Here is a 21,383-nt window from a genome sequence, read left to right as displayed (position 1 = left end):
CTTGATTAGGAGCAAAGTTATGATTTGTTTAAAATTAGTTGTTTTCGAGATTTTTTCTCAAAATTGGGTTAGGTTAGTTCTATTTACGAAAATCATACCTCTTATATTATAATTATTGAAGAAATAAAACTGATCGCGCATATTCTACAAAGATTAATGATTAATTTAAAAAAAGCAGATCTCTCTATGTTGATTAGGAACAGGGTCATGACTTTTTTTAAAATTAGTTGTTTTCGAGAATTTGTTACAAAATTTTGTTTGATTACTGATAATTAAAAATATCATATCTTTTATATTACAAATATTAAAGAAACGGAACTCATCATCAATATTCTATAAAGATTGATCTTTAATTTAAACTAAAGTAGATCCCTTCATCTTGATTAGGAGCAAAGTTATGATTTGTTTAAAATTAGTTGTTTTCGAGATTTTTTCTCAAAATTGGGTTAGGTTAGTTTTATTTACGAAAATCATACCTCTTATATTATAATTATTGAAGAAATAAAACTGATCGCGGATATTCTACAAAGATTAATGATTAATTTAAAAAAAAGCAGATCTCTCTATGTTGATTAGGAACAGGGTCATGACTTTTTTTAAAATTAGTTGTTTTCGAGAATTTGTTACAAAATTTTGTTTGATTACTGATAATTAAAAATATCATATCTTTTATATTACAAATATTAAAGAAACGGAACTCATCATCAATATTCTATAAAGATTGATCTTTAATTTAAACTAAAGCAGATCCCTTCATCTTGATTAGAAGCAAAGTAATGATTTTTTTTAAATTAGATGTTTTCGAGAATTTTTCTCAAAATTGGATTTGGTTACTTCTGTTTATAAAAGCATAACTCCTATGCTACAACTATTGGGAATACCGGGAATACACTGGGAATATTCTACAAAGATTAAACATAAAAAAACACAATAATTATTAATTATACTTAAAATCTTGAATATTTATTTCACTTAATATCTCATTAACGATTAGAATTTTATAATTGATATAATTAACAGAACAGATTCATTCCATGAACATCAGATTCATAATCTTAAAATTGCGTACTAAAAAATTCTAGAAATTCCTGCGTAATTATCAAACGAACCGTAAACTTTCGATTAATTACGCATACATTTTGGGCGTTCGAGCCTGCCGTTTACGCCAAGAAGTTGCTATAAAAACTCAAAGAAGTTCCCTCACAATCACTTCGGCTTCCACCTTCATTCAGTCTAATACCTCAACATCCTCTCGGTAATCAAATAAATAGAAGTCTATGTTTTAATTGAAAAAAAGATTACTTAATCATTTTTATTTCTTATTACAGTAAATCACCACAATGGCAAGATTTTACGTCATTTTCGCTTGTTTATGTAAGTTATTTAAAAAAAAAAGGAAGCAAATTAATTTTATAATTTATTTTCCCTTGATATAGTCGCAATCAATTTTGCTGAAACAAGGCAAGCAGCTGTTAGTGACAGTGAATCGGCCGCTGGAGGACATTTCTCGTCTATTTCTCTTTCGGACGGTGGATACGGTGGTGGATATGGGGGAAAAGACACTTACAGCGCTGGAAGTGGATTAAAAACTATCGCTCAAGGATCAGCAGATCAAGCCAACAACGCCGTAGCTAACCAACATGCAGCTGCAAGAAACGCCGCTTTTGCTGCAAAGAGTACTTTAGCCCAAGCAGCCGCCGGAGTAAGTTCAAAATAATCTTAATCAACTTGAATTTTAATTTCTTCTTTTAAAGGCTGCAGCAACAGCTCAAGCTGCCCTCATCGGAAAACACATTTTAGTTCAACGTCTCCAACAAGACGTCGCCGAAGCTCACCAACAACTCGAAGCTGAACTTCGTCAATTGGAACAAGCCCAAAGATCCGCCGCGGCTTCTCAAGCTGCCGCCGACCAAGCTCAAGAAGGTGCAAACGCCGTTAGCGCAGCTTTGAATGCCGCCCAAGGAACTTTAGCCCATGCCCAACAAGCAGCCGATGCCGCTCACGCCGAATTGGGGTCTCAAGAAGCTATGGTAGGACACGCCCAACAAAGGTACAACTCTCTCAGTCAACAACTCCAATCTGCTCAAGCTGATTTACACGTAACTCAATCCGCTGCACAGCAAGCCGAAGCTGCTGCACAAATTGCTCAATCGAACGCCGCTCAAGCAGCTGAAAAAGCTCAATCAGCTGGATTACAAGGTCATGGAAGTTATGAAGGATATCATCATTAAAAAAATTGTTATTGTAGAATTTTTTAATTGTACCAAAGATTTAAATAAATAAAAAATTATTTATCAATTTGATATTTTAATTATACATTATTAATGATTATTTGCTATCTGATTTAGAAGTCAAGTTAAATTAATAAACTAATGAACAATTTAATTACAATTCGAGTCTCATAGTCCAATTATTTATCTAATCACTTTGCGTTTACGCTCTGATTGAGTCATTCCTTACGATTACAATCTTAAAAGTACTCTCAAAAGAATCGATTTCGAAAATCTAAAGTACTTTATCCTATTACACTTGATTAATTTTAATTTCTTTATAAATTAACGTTTGGGAAAAACAATAGTGATAGCAGAAACAGAACAAGTTTGATTTTAGGGTTTAATGTTCGTTCTCCAAATTGAATTTTATTCGAATTCTTATTCGAGTTTACCAAATCATCCTTGTTGGCTCAAATCGTTCCAGTGCGGGTAATTCAAATCGTCGATTATTCCGATTGAAAAATCAGGTTCAACTAAGCATCTCAACTAGGGTAAATCTGCGAAAATCGGGGTTGGATGTGTTCATCTGTGAGATCTGATGGTTTCTATTTTATTTCGATTTATTATAAGTAAACTTGTGACTTCCTGTGTAAAGAGTTTTCTTGAAAGATTAGATTAGATTAAGATTTCATGAATTATTGTATAATTTATAGATGATGATAATCTAAAAAAACATGGTTTTTAGGTATTAACACCTAATCTTTTAAATATGACATATTTATGATGGTATTCGTCATCAATCTTTTTAAAACGGAAGATTTACACGCTTTCAAGGAAGTCAACGGGAAACCCAGATAAACAACAATAAAAAAATAAGGTGTGGGATAATAGATATCAAGAGATAAATACTTATATGTATAGGGAGAAGAACATGCTCAAATCATGAAAATTTATAAATGCAGTAAAAACACTTGGCAGAGAAAGAGTAGAGTTAATAATAATACCAGTAGACACATAGCTAAAACATTACCAGAACTTATTTACTTATAACACGCTAACGACGCTGACTCTAGCATCTGTCTACCTGCCTATAGAAAAGATGGCTCCTACTGCGGCCATGGCAACATTAGTCAACGCTAGTAAGGTAAATAAATGGCTACTCATTGTAGGCTGCGACTCCAACGCTCATTCTGTTGCCTGAGGATGTGACGAAGGAAATTTTCGAAGGATTATTGATTTGACCTTGGCATCGGCGAACGTATCTCAAAACATTAGAAACTGGTGTGTCTGCCAGGAAGCGTCTATGTCTGACCATAGATGGATCACTTTTGATTTAGGACCAATTATGCTCTTGAGAAAGAGGGTCCGGGATCCAAAGCGGACTGACTTGAGCATTTTTGCAAGCTGTTTAAATGAGCAATTGCGAGATTTTCCAGATGCCCTTCCTGGAAATACCGATGAATTGGAGTATTACTCAAACCTCGTGGGTGACACACTAACTCAGGCTTTCCATAGTGCATGTCATGAGAGAATTGTGGAGGAGAGAGGTAGGGCTACACCTTGGTGGACTCCTGATCTACATTCACTGAGGGTCACTTGCAGAAAAGCTTTTAATAAAGCAAAACAAACTAGACTGAATTCTGACTGGACCTTGTTCAAAACACACCAGTCAGAATTCAAACATTTAGTGCGACAAAAGAAACGACAAGCCTGGAGAGGCTTTTGTGAAGAGGTGGAGAGCGCTGCTGATGCCTCACGCCTAAACAAAATACTATCTCGCGGCCAAAAGCACAGTCATGACATTCTAAAAAAGTCTGATGGCAATTTTGCCAAGGATCCAGAAGAATCGTTGCATTTATTAATGGATGTTCATTTTCCAGGTTCTTTGCAAGATTTTTCAATGCTTCTACACCAAGTGGAATTTAACAACTCTCCTAGCAGCCAGGACTGGCAGATAGCTAACCAGGTTGTAAGGAATGAGTTGGTAGAGTGGGCCGTCGGCAGTTTTGAGCCCTTCAAAACACCCGGACCCGACGGTATATTTCCTGCTCTTCTTCAATGGAGTCTAGAGGATATGAAAATACACTTGATGAGAGTTTTTAAGGCCTGCTTAGCCTTTCACTACGTTCCCATCAGCTGGAGGAAGGTTACAGTAACCTTTATACCAAAGAATGGAAAAAAGGACCCAACGGATCCTAAAGCCTTTCGACCAATTAGTCTCTCATCATTTCTTTTAAAGACGCTTGAAAGACTATGTGAACATTACATTAGAGAGAATGTACTTAAAGCGTTTCCTTTGCATTTTAACCAACATGCATATATCAAAGGTAAATCTGTGGATAGCGCCCTACACATGGTAGTGGGGCGAATCGAACAAGCATTTGATTCGAAAGAGTCCATTCTGGGAACTTTCCTTGTCATAGAGGGAGCGTTTGACAAAACCACCTTTAGTAGCATTAACCTGGCACTGGAATCTTGAAGAGTGCCATCGGTCATCGCGGGCTGGATTAAAACAATGCTAGCAAGCAGAGTTGTTCAGACTAAGGCGAAAGGATACACAGTACAGAGAGCTGTGGTTAAGGGTTGCCCACAAGGTGGGGTACTCTCACCGCTTCTCTGGTGCTTAATAGTTGATGATCTCATTCGTGAGTTAAATAATAAATATCTCTTCACAGTTGGTTACGCAGACGACGTGGCTATTTTGTTAAGAGGTAAACCTGACAATTTTCTTTGTTACAGAATGCAGCAGGCACTTAAACTCGTTGAACGATGGTGTGAAGAACATACCCTCTCTGTCAATCCTAAAAAGACAGAGACTGTTCTCTTCACTAAACAGAAGAAACTGGGACACTTAACGCCACCCAATTTCTGCAATAATCCATTAACCTTTGCTCCAGAGGTGAAATATCTGGGTGTTATCTTGGACAAAGGACTAACTTGGACATCACACATTAGTTGCAAAATCAAAAAAGCAACGATTGTACTGACCCAGTGCCGAAGGGCTATTGGGAATACTTGGGGATTAAATCCGAAAGTTACAATGTGGATCTACACTTCTGTGATAAGACCCATGGTAGCTCACGGAGCCATAGTCTGGTGCTCAGCACTAAAACATGCATATAAAGCTACATTGCTGCATCAATTGCAACGACTGGCCTGCCTGCTAATCACAGGCGCTATGAGATCTACACCTACGATTGCAAAGGAGACTATGTTAAACGTGCTGCCCCTAGATATTTTTATCAGGGAGGTGGCCGTGATGGCATTGCTTCGGTTGCGATCAGTAAATGAAAAGCAGGTTGTTAAAATGGGAATAGTCCGGAGCAAGCTCTGGAGTGAGGCTGTTAGTAAACAACCCCTCCTTAAAGCTCGCACAGACTACATTACACCTACTTTCTTAGGCAAGCCACACTTTGGCATTGAAACGATACCCCAGAGCAACTCAAGCTCGGGCAAAACGCTGACCATCTACACTGATGGATCAAAGAAGGCTGGAGGTTCCGGAGCGGGAATCTTCTCGCACGATCTCCAGCTGCACCTTTCCACTTCGTTAGGATCGTATTGCACGACTGCTCAAGCCGAATTAATTGCTATAAATATAGCAGCCGATGCGATTATCGACTCCAAAAAGTCGGCAGAAACGTTGTAATCTGTACTGATAGCACACAAGCTATGCTGGCGGTTGGCAGGCATCATACTGCATCATCGTTGGTGAAGTCCTGTCGGCAATCACTCGAAGAGGCAAACGTATACAACAACGTCACGATAAAATGGCGAAAAGGACACATCGGAATTAAAGGACATGATCATGCGGACAGGTTGGCGAAACGGGCGGCTAACAAGTCACCGATCTCCCCTGAACCGTTTGTACCACTAGCTGTTAATACAGCATCAAAACTGATAAACTCCATCTCCCACCGAGCTTTTTGCGATAGATGGGATGGGACGGCAGTAGGTGCCTTTGCTAAGAAAACTCTGCTCTACCCTGACCGGAAGACATCTACTCAGTTTCTGGGAAAATCGAAAAGTGACTTGAGGCTTCTCACCCACTTCCTGACCGGACACTGCAGGTTACGTAAGCACATGTTTTACATGAAGCTGGCGAATACACCCCTCTGTAGAGGGTGTGAAATGGAAGACGAGACGGTAAGTCATACTGTTTGTGACTGTCCAAACCTCGTGTACTTAAGGGAATCTATTTTCGGAGTACCATGGCTCCAAATTTCGGATATAAGGAACATACCTTTCTGTTCTATATTAACGTTCATGAAAAGATTGGGCTGGTTTTCTGACCCTTGAATGAACAGTAAACTGTGGGGACGTACAAAGGGTCCGCTGGGGCCTAAGTGCTGTGAGTAACTCACCCCCACGTGAAACTACATACATACAACACGCTAACGAATAGCTAACGAATCGCATAAAGGCAACTGAATGCTCTGAGAAGATCTGCCAGAGTATCGCATACGGAAACACTAAGAAATTAATAAATCAATAATGAAAGATATTGAGAGAAACCAACTTATATAGTGTGGCATGTACAATGAATTGCGGAGGACAAAATACCGAAAAAGGCAATGGAGTAGATACTGCAGCAAAGAAACGCCCTCAGAAAAAAGAAGACCTAAGAAGAGCTAAGAAGAATGGTAAGTGACTGAAATCTCCCTCTGTTCCAAAATAAGTGTCTGATTTCGCGAAACTTACCAACGTCGTGAAATATAAGTTACAATTTTATGTTCCATCAAATGACTTACATACATCAAAATTGACATTTGTATGTTGTCAAAAGAAAATTACGCATCAACTTGACGTTTGAGTAGATACCTAAAAATCTTGTCGTCTTACTATTTGTAAAAATACCGGTGTGGCCACATAATAGAACGTGTAGAAGTTGCAGATGATGCAGCACAAAGAAATAGGTCTAATCTAAAGCAAGAAATGCGCCAAAGTGTACCATTGTTTACTAGAGGCATGTATAAATGGTGAACTGAAACATGATTCAATAAAAATTGCAGCCGCTCTGTGTCGGAGAAGACTTACATATAAAGAAAGTACCCATTCATACTAGCACATGCTATTGGAATGTTGAAAAGCACAATTCACCGAAGTGTTAAAACTGGATTAATAGTAAAACTATTCGTTACAAATGCTGCTTGTGCATATTTTTAAGGATATGACAAACTTCATTGATGGTGATAAGAAATGGTTTTATTTAAAGAAAATATCGACAAGTGCCACCTCGCTCACGGTGAAATAGAACCTTATCAAACGTGCGAAAAGAAGAGATTCATCATACAGTTTATGTTTTTGGCTGCTCACAGCTCACGATAGGACAGTTGCTGTAATCAGTGATTTGATGGGAAATTAGGCATTTGGTCAATTATAAAACAGGAACAAGCCAAACGTAGAAGTAAAAATCGTCCAGCTGGGACTCTAGAGGCGAAAGTCATTGAATCTGTGACCAAGAATAAATACAGAAACATAAATACATAATAAACTTCTGCGTGCAATTGAAAAATGAAATTAGAAGATGTGTCAAAATAAAGAAAACGGCGTGGAAAAGCTATTTGCCGGAAAAAAAGCACACGCATACGAAAATGGTGATAAAAGGCAAAAGGAAGGAATGGGAAATTTTTGGCCCTAGGTTGGAAAACCAAAAATTATTCTATAAGGTATTAAAACAAATAAGAACAGAAAAATGCAATGATATGCGACAATACATCTTGAACAAAAACGGAGAGATATTGATAGACGGAAAAGAAATAATAGATAGGTAGAAAGAATACTTCCAAAAGGTTTTGTGCAGAGAAACAAATATAGCAAAAATTAGACAACAGGAAGACAGGAATATGAAAGAGATGAGATAAAGCTTGTTGAATTGGAGGAAGAAATTAGTATAACATTAATCAGCACAATAATGAATTATAGATAAAATGATGAATTATTAGAACAAATTATAGATAAAAAGATTAGAACAACAATAGAGCCGACACTAAGTGAAGTAGTACAAATAGTACAAAAACCGTCAAAAGAGAAGGAAAAAATATTTCTAACATTTATAGATCTTGAGAAAGCTATCGATAGCTTAAGGCACAGAAAAGTAGACAATAAGCTAATCCGACTAATAAAACTAATATATGAAAGCAATATAAACATGGTAATCGCCAATAACACAGCATCGGAATCATTTACAACATCAGAGGGGCTAAGACAAAGGGATAACTTGAGCCCAACACTCTTCATTACTTATATGGAGCAAGAAATTTAATGTAGGACACGTGATCTTACGAAGAGTGGAAGTATCCGAGGGAGCGTTTGCCAACGACGGTAGTACTAATTGCCCAAACAGAAGAAGATCTTAGAAGGAATGATGATACCTGGAGCAAAGTACTGAAGCAATATGGAATGAGAGTGAACAAGATCAAAACAAAAGTCATGGTAATAAGTGAAGATCAAGTAGAGATAGACAATTAAAATAGGAGGAACACAAATGGAACAAGTTGAAACATTCTAATACTTAGAAATGATAATAGAAGAGAATGTTCACAGAAAGCAGAAATAAATAAAAAATAGCCAAGGTGGTGAAGATATATTATGCCATGAATAACATCTTTATTAATAAGATACAGAAAACAAAACTTAAAGTATACAAGGCTATATATCATACATATTAATGTATGGCTGCGAAACGTGGGTACTAAACAAAACACGAAAGAAGCAAGATACAAGCAGCCGAAATGAAAATCCTGAGATGTCACGTGACTAGATAAAATCAAGAAACAAGAAATAAAAAGGCAAACAACATGGACTAAGGTACGAATGCTGGTTCAAGACAGAAAGAAATGGAAAAGATTTGCGTAACATAGGAAAAATAATGTTTGGTGATATGGGTGAGTTTGTCATTTTTTCTGAATGATACAAATCGATTAATATGTAATAAATGTTCCTAAACAAATCTCTAGGGCTACTTTCCAGATTTGTAGATCGAGTTACAAGAGAAACTAGCGATGTAGAACGGATCGAGATGGGCAAAACAAAAAAAGGGAAGTATAAAAATGGAATCCCCCGAGATGGGACTTGGCGCCGTAATCGATATTAAAAGCTGTGACAACTTAATCGTAGACCGAAACTCAATTACTAGCGTCGCCGTCACATAGCGTTGGAACGCTCGACCGTCCAGGGAGGAAGAACCCCTTGAGCTCCGAGAACGTCCGAACGATCCATTTGTTACCGACAGAGGGCTTTTAATGCATACCCGTCTAGTTCTTAATCAAGTCGTCTGACGCGGTTTCGTAATTAACTTCCGCGGTCTATTATGCATTGGCGTCGGTCGCGACACCGAACCTACCCGTTTTTTTGTGCGGGATCCATTGTTATACGCATTTCCGCGAATAGAGTTAAACAGAGGGCTGATGATCATTTGTCAACGACAACGCCGCATCGAATGCTTAATGAACTTTGGATATGAATGGGAAATTTTTCCATGAAAAAAATTAACATATTGAATTATCTATGTATGGTGCTTATTAACCCATAAAGCTATTATTAATATTCCCCAATTAAATTCGTAAAATAATTTATTAACCGAACCGTAAACTTTCAATTAATTATACATTCCTTTTTGGTCGCGAAGAAGCTAGTATAAAAACCCAAACGGGATTCAACACAATCACTTCGGCTTCCACCTCTGAGTAGTAAACATCCTCACATCCATAAGGTAAAACTAAAATCTATTAAAACGTATTAAAAATAATATTTGTTTTGCAGTAAAATGGCAAAATTCTTCGTCATTTGCGCTTGTTTAAGTAAGTAATTAATAAAAACCCCAAAGCAAATTAAAATAATTTTTTTGTATTAATTTAGTCGCAATCAATTTTGCGGAAACAAAGAGGCAAGTAGTTAGTGACAGTGAATCAGCCGCTGGAGGACATTTCTCGTCTGTTTCCATCTCAGACGGTGGATATGGAGGTGGATACGGTGGAAAAGACACCTACAGCGCCGGAAGTGGATTAAAAACAATCGCCCAAGGATCAGCCGATCAAGCCAATAACGCCGTGGCCAACCAACATTCCGCCGCAAGAAACGCAGCTTTTGCTGCAAAAAGCACTTTGGCACAAGCAGCTGCTGGAGTAAATCACCCCATATTAATTTAACAACTTGATTGAAATTAATTTGTTATAGGCTGCAGCAACAGCACAAGCAGCCCTTATTGGTAAACACATCTTAGTTCAAAAACTCCAACAAGATGTTGCCGAAGCTCACCAACAACTCGAATCCGAACTTAATCAATTAGAATTAGCCCAAAGGTCTGCTTCTGCCGCTCAAGCAGCTGCTAATCAAGCCCAACAAGCTGCCAACGCAATCAACTCCGCTGCTAACGCCGTTCAAGGAGGCGCAGCTCACGCTCAACAAGCCGCCGAAGCTGCCCATGCTGAATTAGGATCCCAAGAAGCCATGGTAGGACACGCTAAACAAAGGTTATCTTCGTTAGGACAACAACTTCAAGCAGCTCAAGCCGATCTTCATGCCACTCAGGCTGCCGCTCAACAAGCTGAATCCGCTGCACAAATTGCGCAGTCTAATGCTGCACAAGCTGCCGAAAAAGCTCAAGCTGCCGGACTTGAACACGGAGGAGGATTGTCCATTGGAGGAGATGGTCATGGATTCTCTTCATCCGGAAATGGATTAGGAAGCTACCATTAACTCAACCCACAAGCTGCCGAAAAAGCCCAATCAGCTGGATTAGAACAATACGGAGGTTTTGGAGGGCTTAATGAATACCATAATTAATAGGAAATTGTTTGTGTATTAAATGTTTTAATTGTAATAAAAGTTTATAAAATATTAGAAAAATTTGATATTTTTTATTGAGAACTTTGAAAATTTGCTATCTTAAAGCTATCTTAAAATGCCTTGATTTGGTCTTGATCTTATGCCAAAAAGTACGTAGTAGCACCCAATCTACTCCACTGAGAGTATTTCTGATTCGCTCCTTCGACATAGAGTAATTTACAACATGTCTCCAACTACATCTGGAGACGTTTCGATCGAACTCGATTATTCTTCTTATAAATTACGATCAATGTAATAAATTTAGACACTTCCTAATAAATCATGACACATAACCAAAGCATGTCCAGGAAAGAATGGATAGCAACATCCAATAAGTGGTCCCAGAAAAAGGTTTGCTCTTCCATAGTTTCGACGTGATTTACGGCTATGCATGATCTACTATGAGATCATTGTACCTCAACCCGAACTGTACGGGAAGTACACGGAAGTCAACGACAGTCCTAAGAAGTAAAACATGCACTAAATTGATGTGCTACATGATTATATTCGATCTCATATTGCTCAAATTACTCACGAATACCTTAATTATTGGAGTTCTCGATTTAGGGCACTCCTTAAGCTACAGCCAAGGGGACGCATAATAATTCCCCTATCGGTGTACACATTCGTTTCTGCAAAGTGGTGGTAATTATAGTACTATTAGGTATATTCAAAGTAATCATAGGACATGGACATCTGACTATTGTTGTACATATAGAAAACATAAAGGTACACACAGATAACTACAAAGCAGCTGCGGTAGTAACTAAGAGAACAGGCACGTTTAAGTACTATAATCATGCGTTGCTATTAAGGATAGACTAGGAAGAACAGGAAATCAGGCGATTGAGTGGTTTATCAGTAGCAGCAGTATCAGAGCTATTAGACCCTAAAGATGCATAAGGTGGTGTTTAGTGATGAATACCGATTCTGCTTGAGGTAATATAAACGGCCAGTGATATGTGGATAACGTGGCAGAACACCATATTGTGCCATTTCTTTATCAGTTGGAGGACTTACTTTTCCAACAGAAGAACAGAATACGGTTACCTTGGGACATCACATCTATTCTGCTAGAGTCTTGGAAGACCTTACCTATAAGGAATTTTTCGGGGTTGCCTTATAATGTGCTACATTCTTAGTTGTTATCATAATGTTTTTGTGAACCTCATATACAAACTGGCTAAAAAAATATATTAGAAAGATTATGTGATTGTCACTTAAGAGATCTTGTACATAGATCGTTAGATCCCAATCAATATGAGTACACCAATTACAAGTCCATATCAATAGAAGAATCCACCTTCGTGAGAGCTTTCAAAGATATAGAGACAGCCTTTGATAAGATAACCTTTTTAGACATTAATACAGTTTTGCGACCTTAAACAAACAATCGTTAAATGATGGGCTAGTAAAGCCAACCTTAGAAAAGTTTATACAAGAGTATATTGTTATACTACTTTCTTTTGTAAAAACAGATAGAGTTTGTCTATAGATCCCAAAAAGTTCAATGTACTAGACTTATCAAGAGAAATACAATATCTAGGTGTATGCCAACAAAATTCATTCTTGATGGTTTAAATAGTTGGACTCAGTTTCATTGTATTGCTTGGAAAAAACATTGTCAATCAGACGGATATAGCCGATATAAAACTTGCTGATGACTACATCATTACCTCCAATATATTCAAGTATATTATAGTCTTCAATCTGATGAAGTGAGTATCGCAGTGGTAAAGCTAAATACTAACTTGTAAAATTAAGCGTTGCCACTCAGATTTTGCTTTCCAAATTATCGCTTATTTTGGGAAGTTATTTTTGAGTCCAGTTTGTACCAACATCCCCTAAATCTCACAATTCAGTGTCATTATACTAAGTATTTAATCCATCACAATTACATGGAGTATGTTAAAAGAGCTGAAAGTAATATGCAATCTGATCCAAAGGTGTTTTGGGCTTTTACTAAGTCGAAGAAGCGTGCGGATGTCATTCCTTCTACGATGTCATGGAATGGAACTGTTGTTGGCGATGGTGTCGGAGTATGCTCATTGTTTGCTGATTTCTTTTCTTCGGTTTTTGTGGATCCTGCTCCAATCCAGCATAATGTCGATTGTATAGAAATGGATACCCTTCCTTTGAGTCAGATGCAGTTTGACAGAATTGAGGTTGAGGAGGCCCTGATGGCCATCAGGGTTACAGACAGTATAGGTACTGATATTATTCCATCAATTTTAATCAAGGAATGTTCACACTCTCTGTCCCTTCCTTTAACTATTTTATTTAATGCTTCATTGAAAATGGGTGTCTTTCCTTTATTGTGGAAGCGGGCTTTTGTTCTTCCCATTTTTAAATCTGGGGACCGTGGTGCTATATCCGATTACCGCCCCATATCTATTTTGCCAGCATTTGGGAAAGTGTTTGAGAAAGTAGTTCATGCACGTCTATTCTTTGCCCTTAAGTCTAAAATCAATTCTAGACAACATGGTTTTTTTGCTGGTCGCTCGGTGGAGAGTAACTTGCTTGAATATACCCAGTATATCTTATCTACTCTGAATGATTCTTGTCAGGTTGATTCAGTTTATACGGATTTTAGTAAAGCTTTCGACCGGGTGGATCACAACTTACTTCTGTTCAAACTAAAGAAGTTTGGTGTTCAGGGAAATCTTTTGCAATGGCTTGCTTCCTATCTGAAGGAGAGATGCCAGATTGTTTCGGTTAATGGTTTTTTCTCTAATCCTGTGTCGGTTCCTTCTGGTGTTCCACAGGGTAGCCATCTGGGCTCTTTACTGTTTAATATTTATGTTAACGACATATTTGACGTCGTTAATTATGCCCAATGTTTAATGTATGCTGACGATTTAAAACTCTTTCTCCGTATCTCCTCACCTCTTGATTGTTCTAAACTGCAATCTGACTTAAATAATCTACATGCTTTTTGCTTAAATAATCGACTTTCATTAAACTTATCAAAGTGTAATGTTATTTCCTTCTCTAGGAGGATGAACACAATCCACTACAATTATAGCGTCGCTGGTGAGAGGTTGCAACGTGTCTCATTTATTAGAGATTTGGGTGTTACATGTGATTATAAATTATTATTTGATAAACCTATCGATACTGTTGTCTCCAAAGCCTGGCGTATGTTAGGATTTATTATGAGATCAACGGTAACTTTTTCAAACATTGCTGCAATTAGAAATCTCTATTTTGCCTATGTTTACAGCACACTTAACTTCTGCAGCGTTGTTTGGAATCCTCAGTATCTCTCGTATAAATCTAGAATTGAGCGTATTCAATCTAAATTCCTCAAATACCTTTGTTTTAAATTTTCATTGATTACGAATCAACTTGCACTTCTTTTCGTATGTTAACCCTCAACCAGCGTCGCTTTTGTGGGAATATATTATATTTTTACAAACTTTTGAACAACAAGTGTGATTCTCCAATGTTTGTTGGTTCTATATGTGTTCACGTTCCTCCGAGATTACTTCGCTTTGATTTTCTATTTATGACACCTACTCCTAGAACCAATGCCTGTCAAAGCTCTCCTTTATTGAGAATGACAAGATCGGCAAATCGTGTTAACATAGATCTGTTTCAGCATTCTTTCTATGCATTTAAAAAACTGCTCTTTGCTGCAGTTGGTGTGTTGCCTCGAGCGTTCATTTGATATTTGATATATGATATATTTATATCACCTAAACTTAGTTTTAGTTTTTTTTCCTTTGAATCCCTTTTGTACCATTAATGTTAATTCATTATTATTATTATTGTGAACTATAATTCTATTTTATTTGTATACAGTTGGTTGTTTGTGGTACAGTATTATTGGGTTCGACCTGTTTCTGTACCCACATGAAATAAATAAATAAATAAATTATGGACTCTCTCCCACATATTAGCAAGCTCGTTAGCTCGACTTACTCTAATCTAAAACTGTCAATTTTACAACAGTCGATATATTCCACACTACTTAGAACTTCTGTTCTCTCATAAGGTTTTGGAAGCTCGAGATTTTGCTAGATAAACGCTGAACAACCAAGGTTTAAAAATGTTGAAACGTTCTAAATCAAAATTTCTAGTTGCGTTAAAATCAGTGTACCGCAAGCTAAAATAATACATAGGCTGTTATTATTTCTGTCGTAAAAGAAAGCTTTACATTCAAGGAATGAATCTGTAAACAAAAATTCATTTCAAATCGCGAAGTTCCAGAAACTGGTGTTATTCAGAGAGAGTATGTTCGTTCATCAAAGATTCATATTTGATAATTCATGGACAAGGTTTTCACCGTTGCAATTGTATGTTGATTACAGTTTCCAGGAATGTTCTCTTTGTGCTAGTGGAAGGACCCAAACAATATGCTTAAAGTGGAAATAAATTAATCATATTTTCGTAAGTAAAAGCAAATCTTAAACTTTAACAGAAACAAAAATGAGTATGTGTGTAAATTTTTAAACTTATTAATTTCAATAAAAATATTGATAAAGCGCAAGTACCTACTTATCGTATTATTCGATAAGGCTATCAAAACCTTGATAATGTGCGCATAAACATCTCACTATTCCTCATTAGTACATTCCCGTAAATTACACAATGAACAAGTCGATATTTCTAAGTAAGTCGTTTTTCTTTCTTTGTTAATAACAAAATTATTTTTAAATTTCCTTTTTTTAGTTTCACTTGTAGTGGTTATTTGCCACTCGTACACAATCAAATCGACAGAAAAACATAAACATTTTCCAGTACAATTAAGCCTTCCGCAACAACGCAAATCGTTTCAACGTTTTTATAAGAACCATGTAGAAATAGTTGATTGTCCGGACGGTTACACTTTTAACGTGAAGAAAATGACTTGCCAAATGGACACCGTGGTGACGGATTTGGGTTACATCGAGAACAGCTGCCCGAACGATTTTCGAGGAGACGTTCCCGATCCGTTGAACTGCAGGAATTTCATCTCCTGCTACGACGGTGTCGCTTATTTGCAAGTTTGTTCCGCTCATCTATTGTTCAGCGGTGCCTCCGTAAACTGCGAATGGCCCGAAAAAAGTCAGTGTTGTGAATATCCGGAGAATACAGCCAAAAAATTCGTCGGTTTTCATCAAAAATAACCTAATCTAAAGAATAGAACTTATTATTTAACTTTTAATTAATAAAGAATGCAGCAGTATTAATATTTTAGTCATTAAAAAAAAATAAGTGATGATAAGTTTGCGTGTTGTTTCCGGATTACATTTCTTATCTGTTCAAGTCTATTGAACTTGAGCACTGATCTATATCTTATATCGATAATACCGGATATTTTTAAGGTATTTAAACAATAATTTTGAAACGTCGTTTCAAAATACAACCTTGAGCAAGTGTAGTAATTTAATATTTCTTATTATTTTTTTTTGTTATCCTAATCTATGTCATTGTTATTTTTAATAAATTCTCGCTGAGAAAAGCTTTTATCTAAAATATGATTAATTTAGTTCGAATACTTAAATTGAAATACGTTTTAAAGTACCTATTGGGTAGTGAATAAAGTGTAAAACCGATAGGAGTAACAAGTAAAAGGTGACAGATATCGCGTAAAGCGAATGAAAACTCGTCGATTCGAAGTCAGTTAAATGTTTTTCGGTCAGGAACAAGGGCGGGGTTCCGTTTTGGAAAGTTTTACGTTGGCACACCTTGGCTCTAGGATCGAAAGAAACGAGGTCTATCCGTGAGACGCATTTCAACTGAAAACCCAGTCGAGACTGGCTTGCGGATGCCTTGGGGCTTAACACGGGCAAAAGAACCCGTAGGAGGTGAGCTGAATTTTCTGGACTCTTCCGACGACAATTGAGAACTGATTAGATGAATTCTGGTCTGCCCGGCTCCTCCGCCCATTCTTCCGGGAATGTTCGAGAATGCCCGTTAGGGTTTCATTATTGTTACCGCCGCTTTCTTACATTCAATTCGTCTTGTTACATATGTATTCATACAAATTTTAAATTCAATAAGAAAAATACACAAAAAAAAATAATCAACTTTGATACTCTTTATTTTAATACAACTTTTCTTACATTTCGCAAAAGTTTGCATAAATTCTCTTAGAACTTTCATAAATTCTTTGATTTATGTAAAGTTTCTCATAATTTCAAGAGTTTAACTGATTGTAATGGTATTTGGAAGAAGTTGAAATAATTTTGATTGTCAACAAAGAATTTAAGAAAACTGAAATTAATTGTAGCCAAAATTCGCATTAATTGCAAATTTTTAATGATTTGAAGAACGATAATTGTAATAACAAATAGTAATTGTTTGTGTTACGAATTACACCAAAAACAAACGTAAGGCAAAAAGAGAGTCTTGGAGGAGGTTCTGTGAGGGAGTGAAAGACACACCCAGCAGTGCAAGAATTCACAAGATTCTCGCTAGAGATCCGGCACTACCCCTATGCTCACTTAGGCTGCCTGACGGTAGTTTTACGGACTCTAGCAGAGCCTCGTTGGAGCTTCTCATGCAGACTCACTTCCCAGGAAGCCTGATGATGAGGGCCGATAATGCCACAGCGGGCTATTCCTGCAAGGCAAAGCGCCCCTCAAATACGGATTGGAGTGTGGCTAGAAAAGTCATCACTTACACATCCGTGGACCAGGCAATTCAAACGTTTAAGCCGTTCAAATCGCCTGGAGAAGACAATATCTTTCCTGCTTTGTTACAGCAGGGGAGGTCTTTGTTGTTGCCAATTTTGGTAAAAATTTTCAGAGCGAGTGTCGCCTGGAAATATGTGCCGGCAGAATGGACTAAGGTACGGGTATCTTACATACCCAAAGCGGGCCGTTCGGTCCCTACTTCTAATGCCTTTCGACCCATCAGCCTAACGTCATTTCTGCTGAAAACCCTTGAAAAAGTTCTGGAACGGGTATCTGGTCCACTGAGTCGCCACCAGTATGCTTATCAAGCGGGAAAATCAGCAGAATTGGCTCTACACAACTTAGTTGGTAGAGTATCCAGGACGCTGCAGGATAAAGAAATCTTGGTTTGTGCGTTTCTGGATATAGAGGGAGTGTTCAACAACGCAATACCACAATCTCTTGAAAGAGCTGCTCTTGACAGGGGAGTGGAAGCAACTATAGCGGGTTGGATCCGCAATATGCTAGATAGTAGAATAGTTTCTACTTCACTCCACGGTGATACGATACGCTTCAGGCCGGGAGGTGGCTGCCCGCAGGGAGGGGTGTTATCTCCCCTGCTTTGGTCCCTCCTAGTTGACGATCTGATTGCGATAGTCGAAGCCGTTTGTGTGGAAATACAAGCTTATGCTGATGACATTGTCGTTATGGTCAAAGGAACCTGTTTGCCGAGGATATCTAAAGTCCTCCAGGTGACCCTAGATACCATTTGCGCTTTGTGTAAGGGAGAGAACCTCTCAATAAACCCGCAAAAGACAATTGTTGTGCCCTTCACCAGGAAGCGAAAGTTGGATGGACTAATCCGCTCAACTATCCAAGGTGAAGAAATTCTTTTCTCAAAGGAAGTCAAATATCTAGGAGTAATCCTAGACAAAACCCTGTCATGGAATGGACATTTGCAGGGAGTTTTGCACAAAGCTAGACTATCCTTGTGGACTTGTCGCAGTCTTTGTGGAAAAAATTAGGGTCTTACCCCTGAAAGACTGTACTGGCTCTATGTGACTGTGGTTAGACTTATGATCACATACGGAGCAGCAGCCTGGTATAGGAAAGTCCGACAGACTTCAGTTATCAGTAAACTTTCACGAATTCAACGAGTAGCTGGATTGGCAATCTCTGGTGCGATAGGCACAACGCCAACTCTAGCAATGGAGGTTCTGCTTGGCCTATCTCCTCTGCATTTGCATATAGAGAAAGTGGCTAGAACAACCATTTACAGATTTAAGCAATATGCTCAAAACTGTTCCGACATGTCCTACCAATGGGCTGCGGAAGACATTATAAGCACTGATACTGTGCTATCAATGCCGTCAGATTTGGCGGTATCACTATCAGTGATTAACGCTCGATACCAGATTGTACTGCCGGAGCGGCAGTCCTGGATCGAAAATGAAAATTCTCTGGTTCGGGCAGACATTTGCTTGTACACAGATGGATCAAAAACGCCTGAAGGGGTAGGAGCAGGAGTATACTGCCAGTTACCCCGAATTAAGCAAGCCTACAGCCTGGGTACGTACTGTACTGTATTCCAGGCGGAAGTATTTGCTATTGACATGGGTGCTAAAATCCTTCTTGAAAGAGGGGTGAAGAACATGACAGTACGAATTTTCTCAGACAGTCAAGCCGCTCTCCAGGCGCTGCAAGCCGTGAAAACGGTGTCGGCTCTGGTTAATGATTGTAAGAGAACATTAAACACACTGAGTTGTGATAACAGGGTCTCTCTAATCTGGGTCCCGGGTCACTCTGGGGTTGCTGGCAATGAAGCGGCAGATAAGCTACCACGAGATGGCAGCGCTGAAGCGTTTGAGGGACCGAAACCAGCAGTTGGTGTATCATTTGCGATGGCCAAATATAGGATTGGACTGTGGGCTGAAGAGAAACTTCGCCTACTGTGGACCAGTTCTCCTGGAATGAGACATGCTAAGGTGTTTATTAACATCGCCACTGTCAAACCCGGGAATATTTTAGGACTTGCCCGTAGTAGCATAAAAGTTCTAATGGGTGTTTTTACTGGGCACTGCCGATTAAAAGCACACCTCAACTTGTTGGGTTTAGCCGACGATGTTGAATGCCGACTATGTGCGGAGGAAGCAGAGACGGTTGAGCATGTTTTATGCCACTGCCCTGCCGTTAACCGTATCAGATTCTCGATTTTTGGGTCGCAGTTTATCTCCTCAAAAGATCTGAATGACCTTTCGCCGAGCAACGTATTAATGTTCGTTAAGAGCATTGGACTGCACGGTGAAATTTGATAACGATATCTATCGGGGTACAATAGATCCTTAGGGTCGCGGTGCAAGGTTGGTTGGTCCGCCTACCCGATATGTATTCTATGTAATGTAATGTAATGTAATACAAAAAGATTAAAAAGAAACCCCCAATTTGTATTATTGGCTCTATATAATTTTTATGCATCTTATTCATGATGAAAAGTAACCTTACTTTCTTTCAGAATACTTATACGTTATTCGACAAAATGTATTAATTTTTATTAGTACAAATTTATGTTTACAAGTAAGATGAAATAAAGATATTGACTTTTGGGGAGAAAACTTGCCTTGTAACGAGATAATCTCTCTCAATAACATCTCTGACATATCATTGTCCTAACACAGTGCCTCAGGGCCCTAATATCCCGCTACATCATACCTGCCCTACCTTAACATTGTCCCTATCTACGCTCGATGTCGGCTATGATATCCCGCATTGTTTATTTATACTAAATATTGTTACAAACATGGTTCAATATTAACCCTCGCAGTACTGACGTTTTGCCAACTGCGGCGGACGGTGCCTGGGTCAACTGAGACCCGAACAGTTTTTGTTTGTATAGAGATAGAGTATAGAAATTAAGCGTTTACCATAATGATTATGATTTAGTTTATTTCGAAAATAAATTATATCAGTGATATGTAACATAAAAAAGCATAAAAACATGTTTATTCATCTTTGCAATTGATTTTATGTATCAATCAATGTTTGTTGTACATGTAGAATGTACATTATAAACATACATATTTTTGACAAATGTCACATTTTATTTTGTATTCATCACAGATTTATTGTCTTTTCCAACACACATGCTACACCTTGAGCGTTTTCCTAATATTCTCCTCGTTTGTTTATTTATTTTTCGGTCTTTTAATTGCGCCCACAATGTGTTTCAAAAATCCTACTGCATAATGAAAAAACTGTTTTGTTCTTGTTTTTATATTACCAGCAGCCCAATCCGGATTTTTGAGTTGCCATAGTACAAATGCATTATAGGCTCGAATATCTAGGTGATGTAAAAAAAGCGACAGTGGCCAACGTAGTGTACATCTCCGGCAAGAGTATTTTATCTAAAACATCCACTCCACTCTTAGGTTAATTATTACAATTCAACAAATATTATTTAGGTTTGTAATTATTCTTTTCATTAGAAATGGCATGTTCTCAGTAGTAGAAAAATATGGCAGTAAAAAAATTGGTGGTTGTAATAATTCGTTTAGATCCATTCCAAAACTTTGAAAGATCTCCATTACACGTTGTCCTTGCCCTTTTTCCACTGTGCTTCCGCATTTCCCCAAATAAACTTAAAAATTACCACAATAAAATGTATTATCATCACGTAGGGCCCACACTTTCAGCCCATATTTTCCCGGCTTACTCGGCATGTACACCTTAAATGGACATCGTA

General features: G+C 37.9%; 2 protein-coding genes across 2 annotated transcripts; both read left to right on the top strand.

Moving 5' to 3' along the window:
• Positions 1–1,208: 1,208 nt before the first annotated feature.
• LOC111425695 (antifreeze protein Maxi-like) lies at positions 1,209–2,298 on the top strand. The gene is made up of 4 exons (XM_023059913.2): positions 1,209–1,255; positions 1,329–1,374; positions 1,437–1,702; positions 1,755–2,298. The coding sequence occupies exons 2-4, from the start codon at positions 1,341–1,343 to the stop codon at positions 2,229–2,231; spliced, it is 777 nt and encodes a 258-aa protein (XP_022915681.2). The 5' UTR covers positions 1,209–1,255; positions 1,329–1,340; the 3' UTR covers positions 2,232–2,298.
• Positions 2,299–9,867: 7,569 nt separating this feature from the next.
• Positions 9,868–11,063, top strand: LOC111425711 (antifreeze protein Maxi-like). Its single transcript, XM_023059933.2, has 4 exons — positions 9,868–9,927; positions 9,978–10,015; positions 10,074–10,339; positions 10,392–11,063. The coding sequence occupies exons 2-4, from the start codon at positions 9,982–9,984 to the stop codon at positions 10,911–10,913; spliced, it is 822 nt and encodes a 273-aa protein (XP_022915701.2). The 5' UTR covers positions 9,868–9,927; positions 9,978–9,981; the 3' UTR covers positions 10,914–11,063.
• The last annotated feature ends 10,320 nt before the right edge of the window (positions 11,064–21,383 follow it).

This window comes from Onthophagus taurus, chromosome 7, assembly GCF_036711975.1.
Source record: "Onthophagus taurus isolate NC chromosome 7, IU_Otau_3.0, whole genome shotgun sequence".
In the NCBI taxonomy this organism is placed as follows: domain Eukaryota; kingdom Metazoa; phylum Arthropoda; class Insecta; order Coleoptera; family Scarabaeidae; genus Onthophagus; species Onthophagus taurus.
The sequence above is the reverse complement of the archived record's forward strand: the minus strand, read 5'-3'. Positions and strand labels throughout refer to the sequence as shown.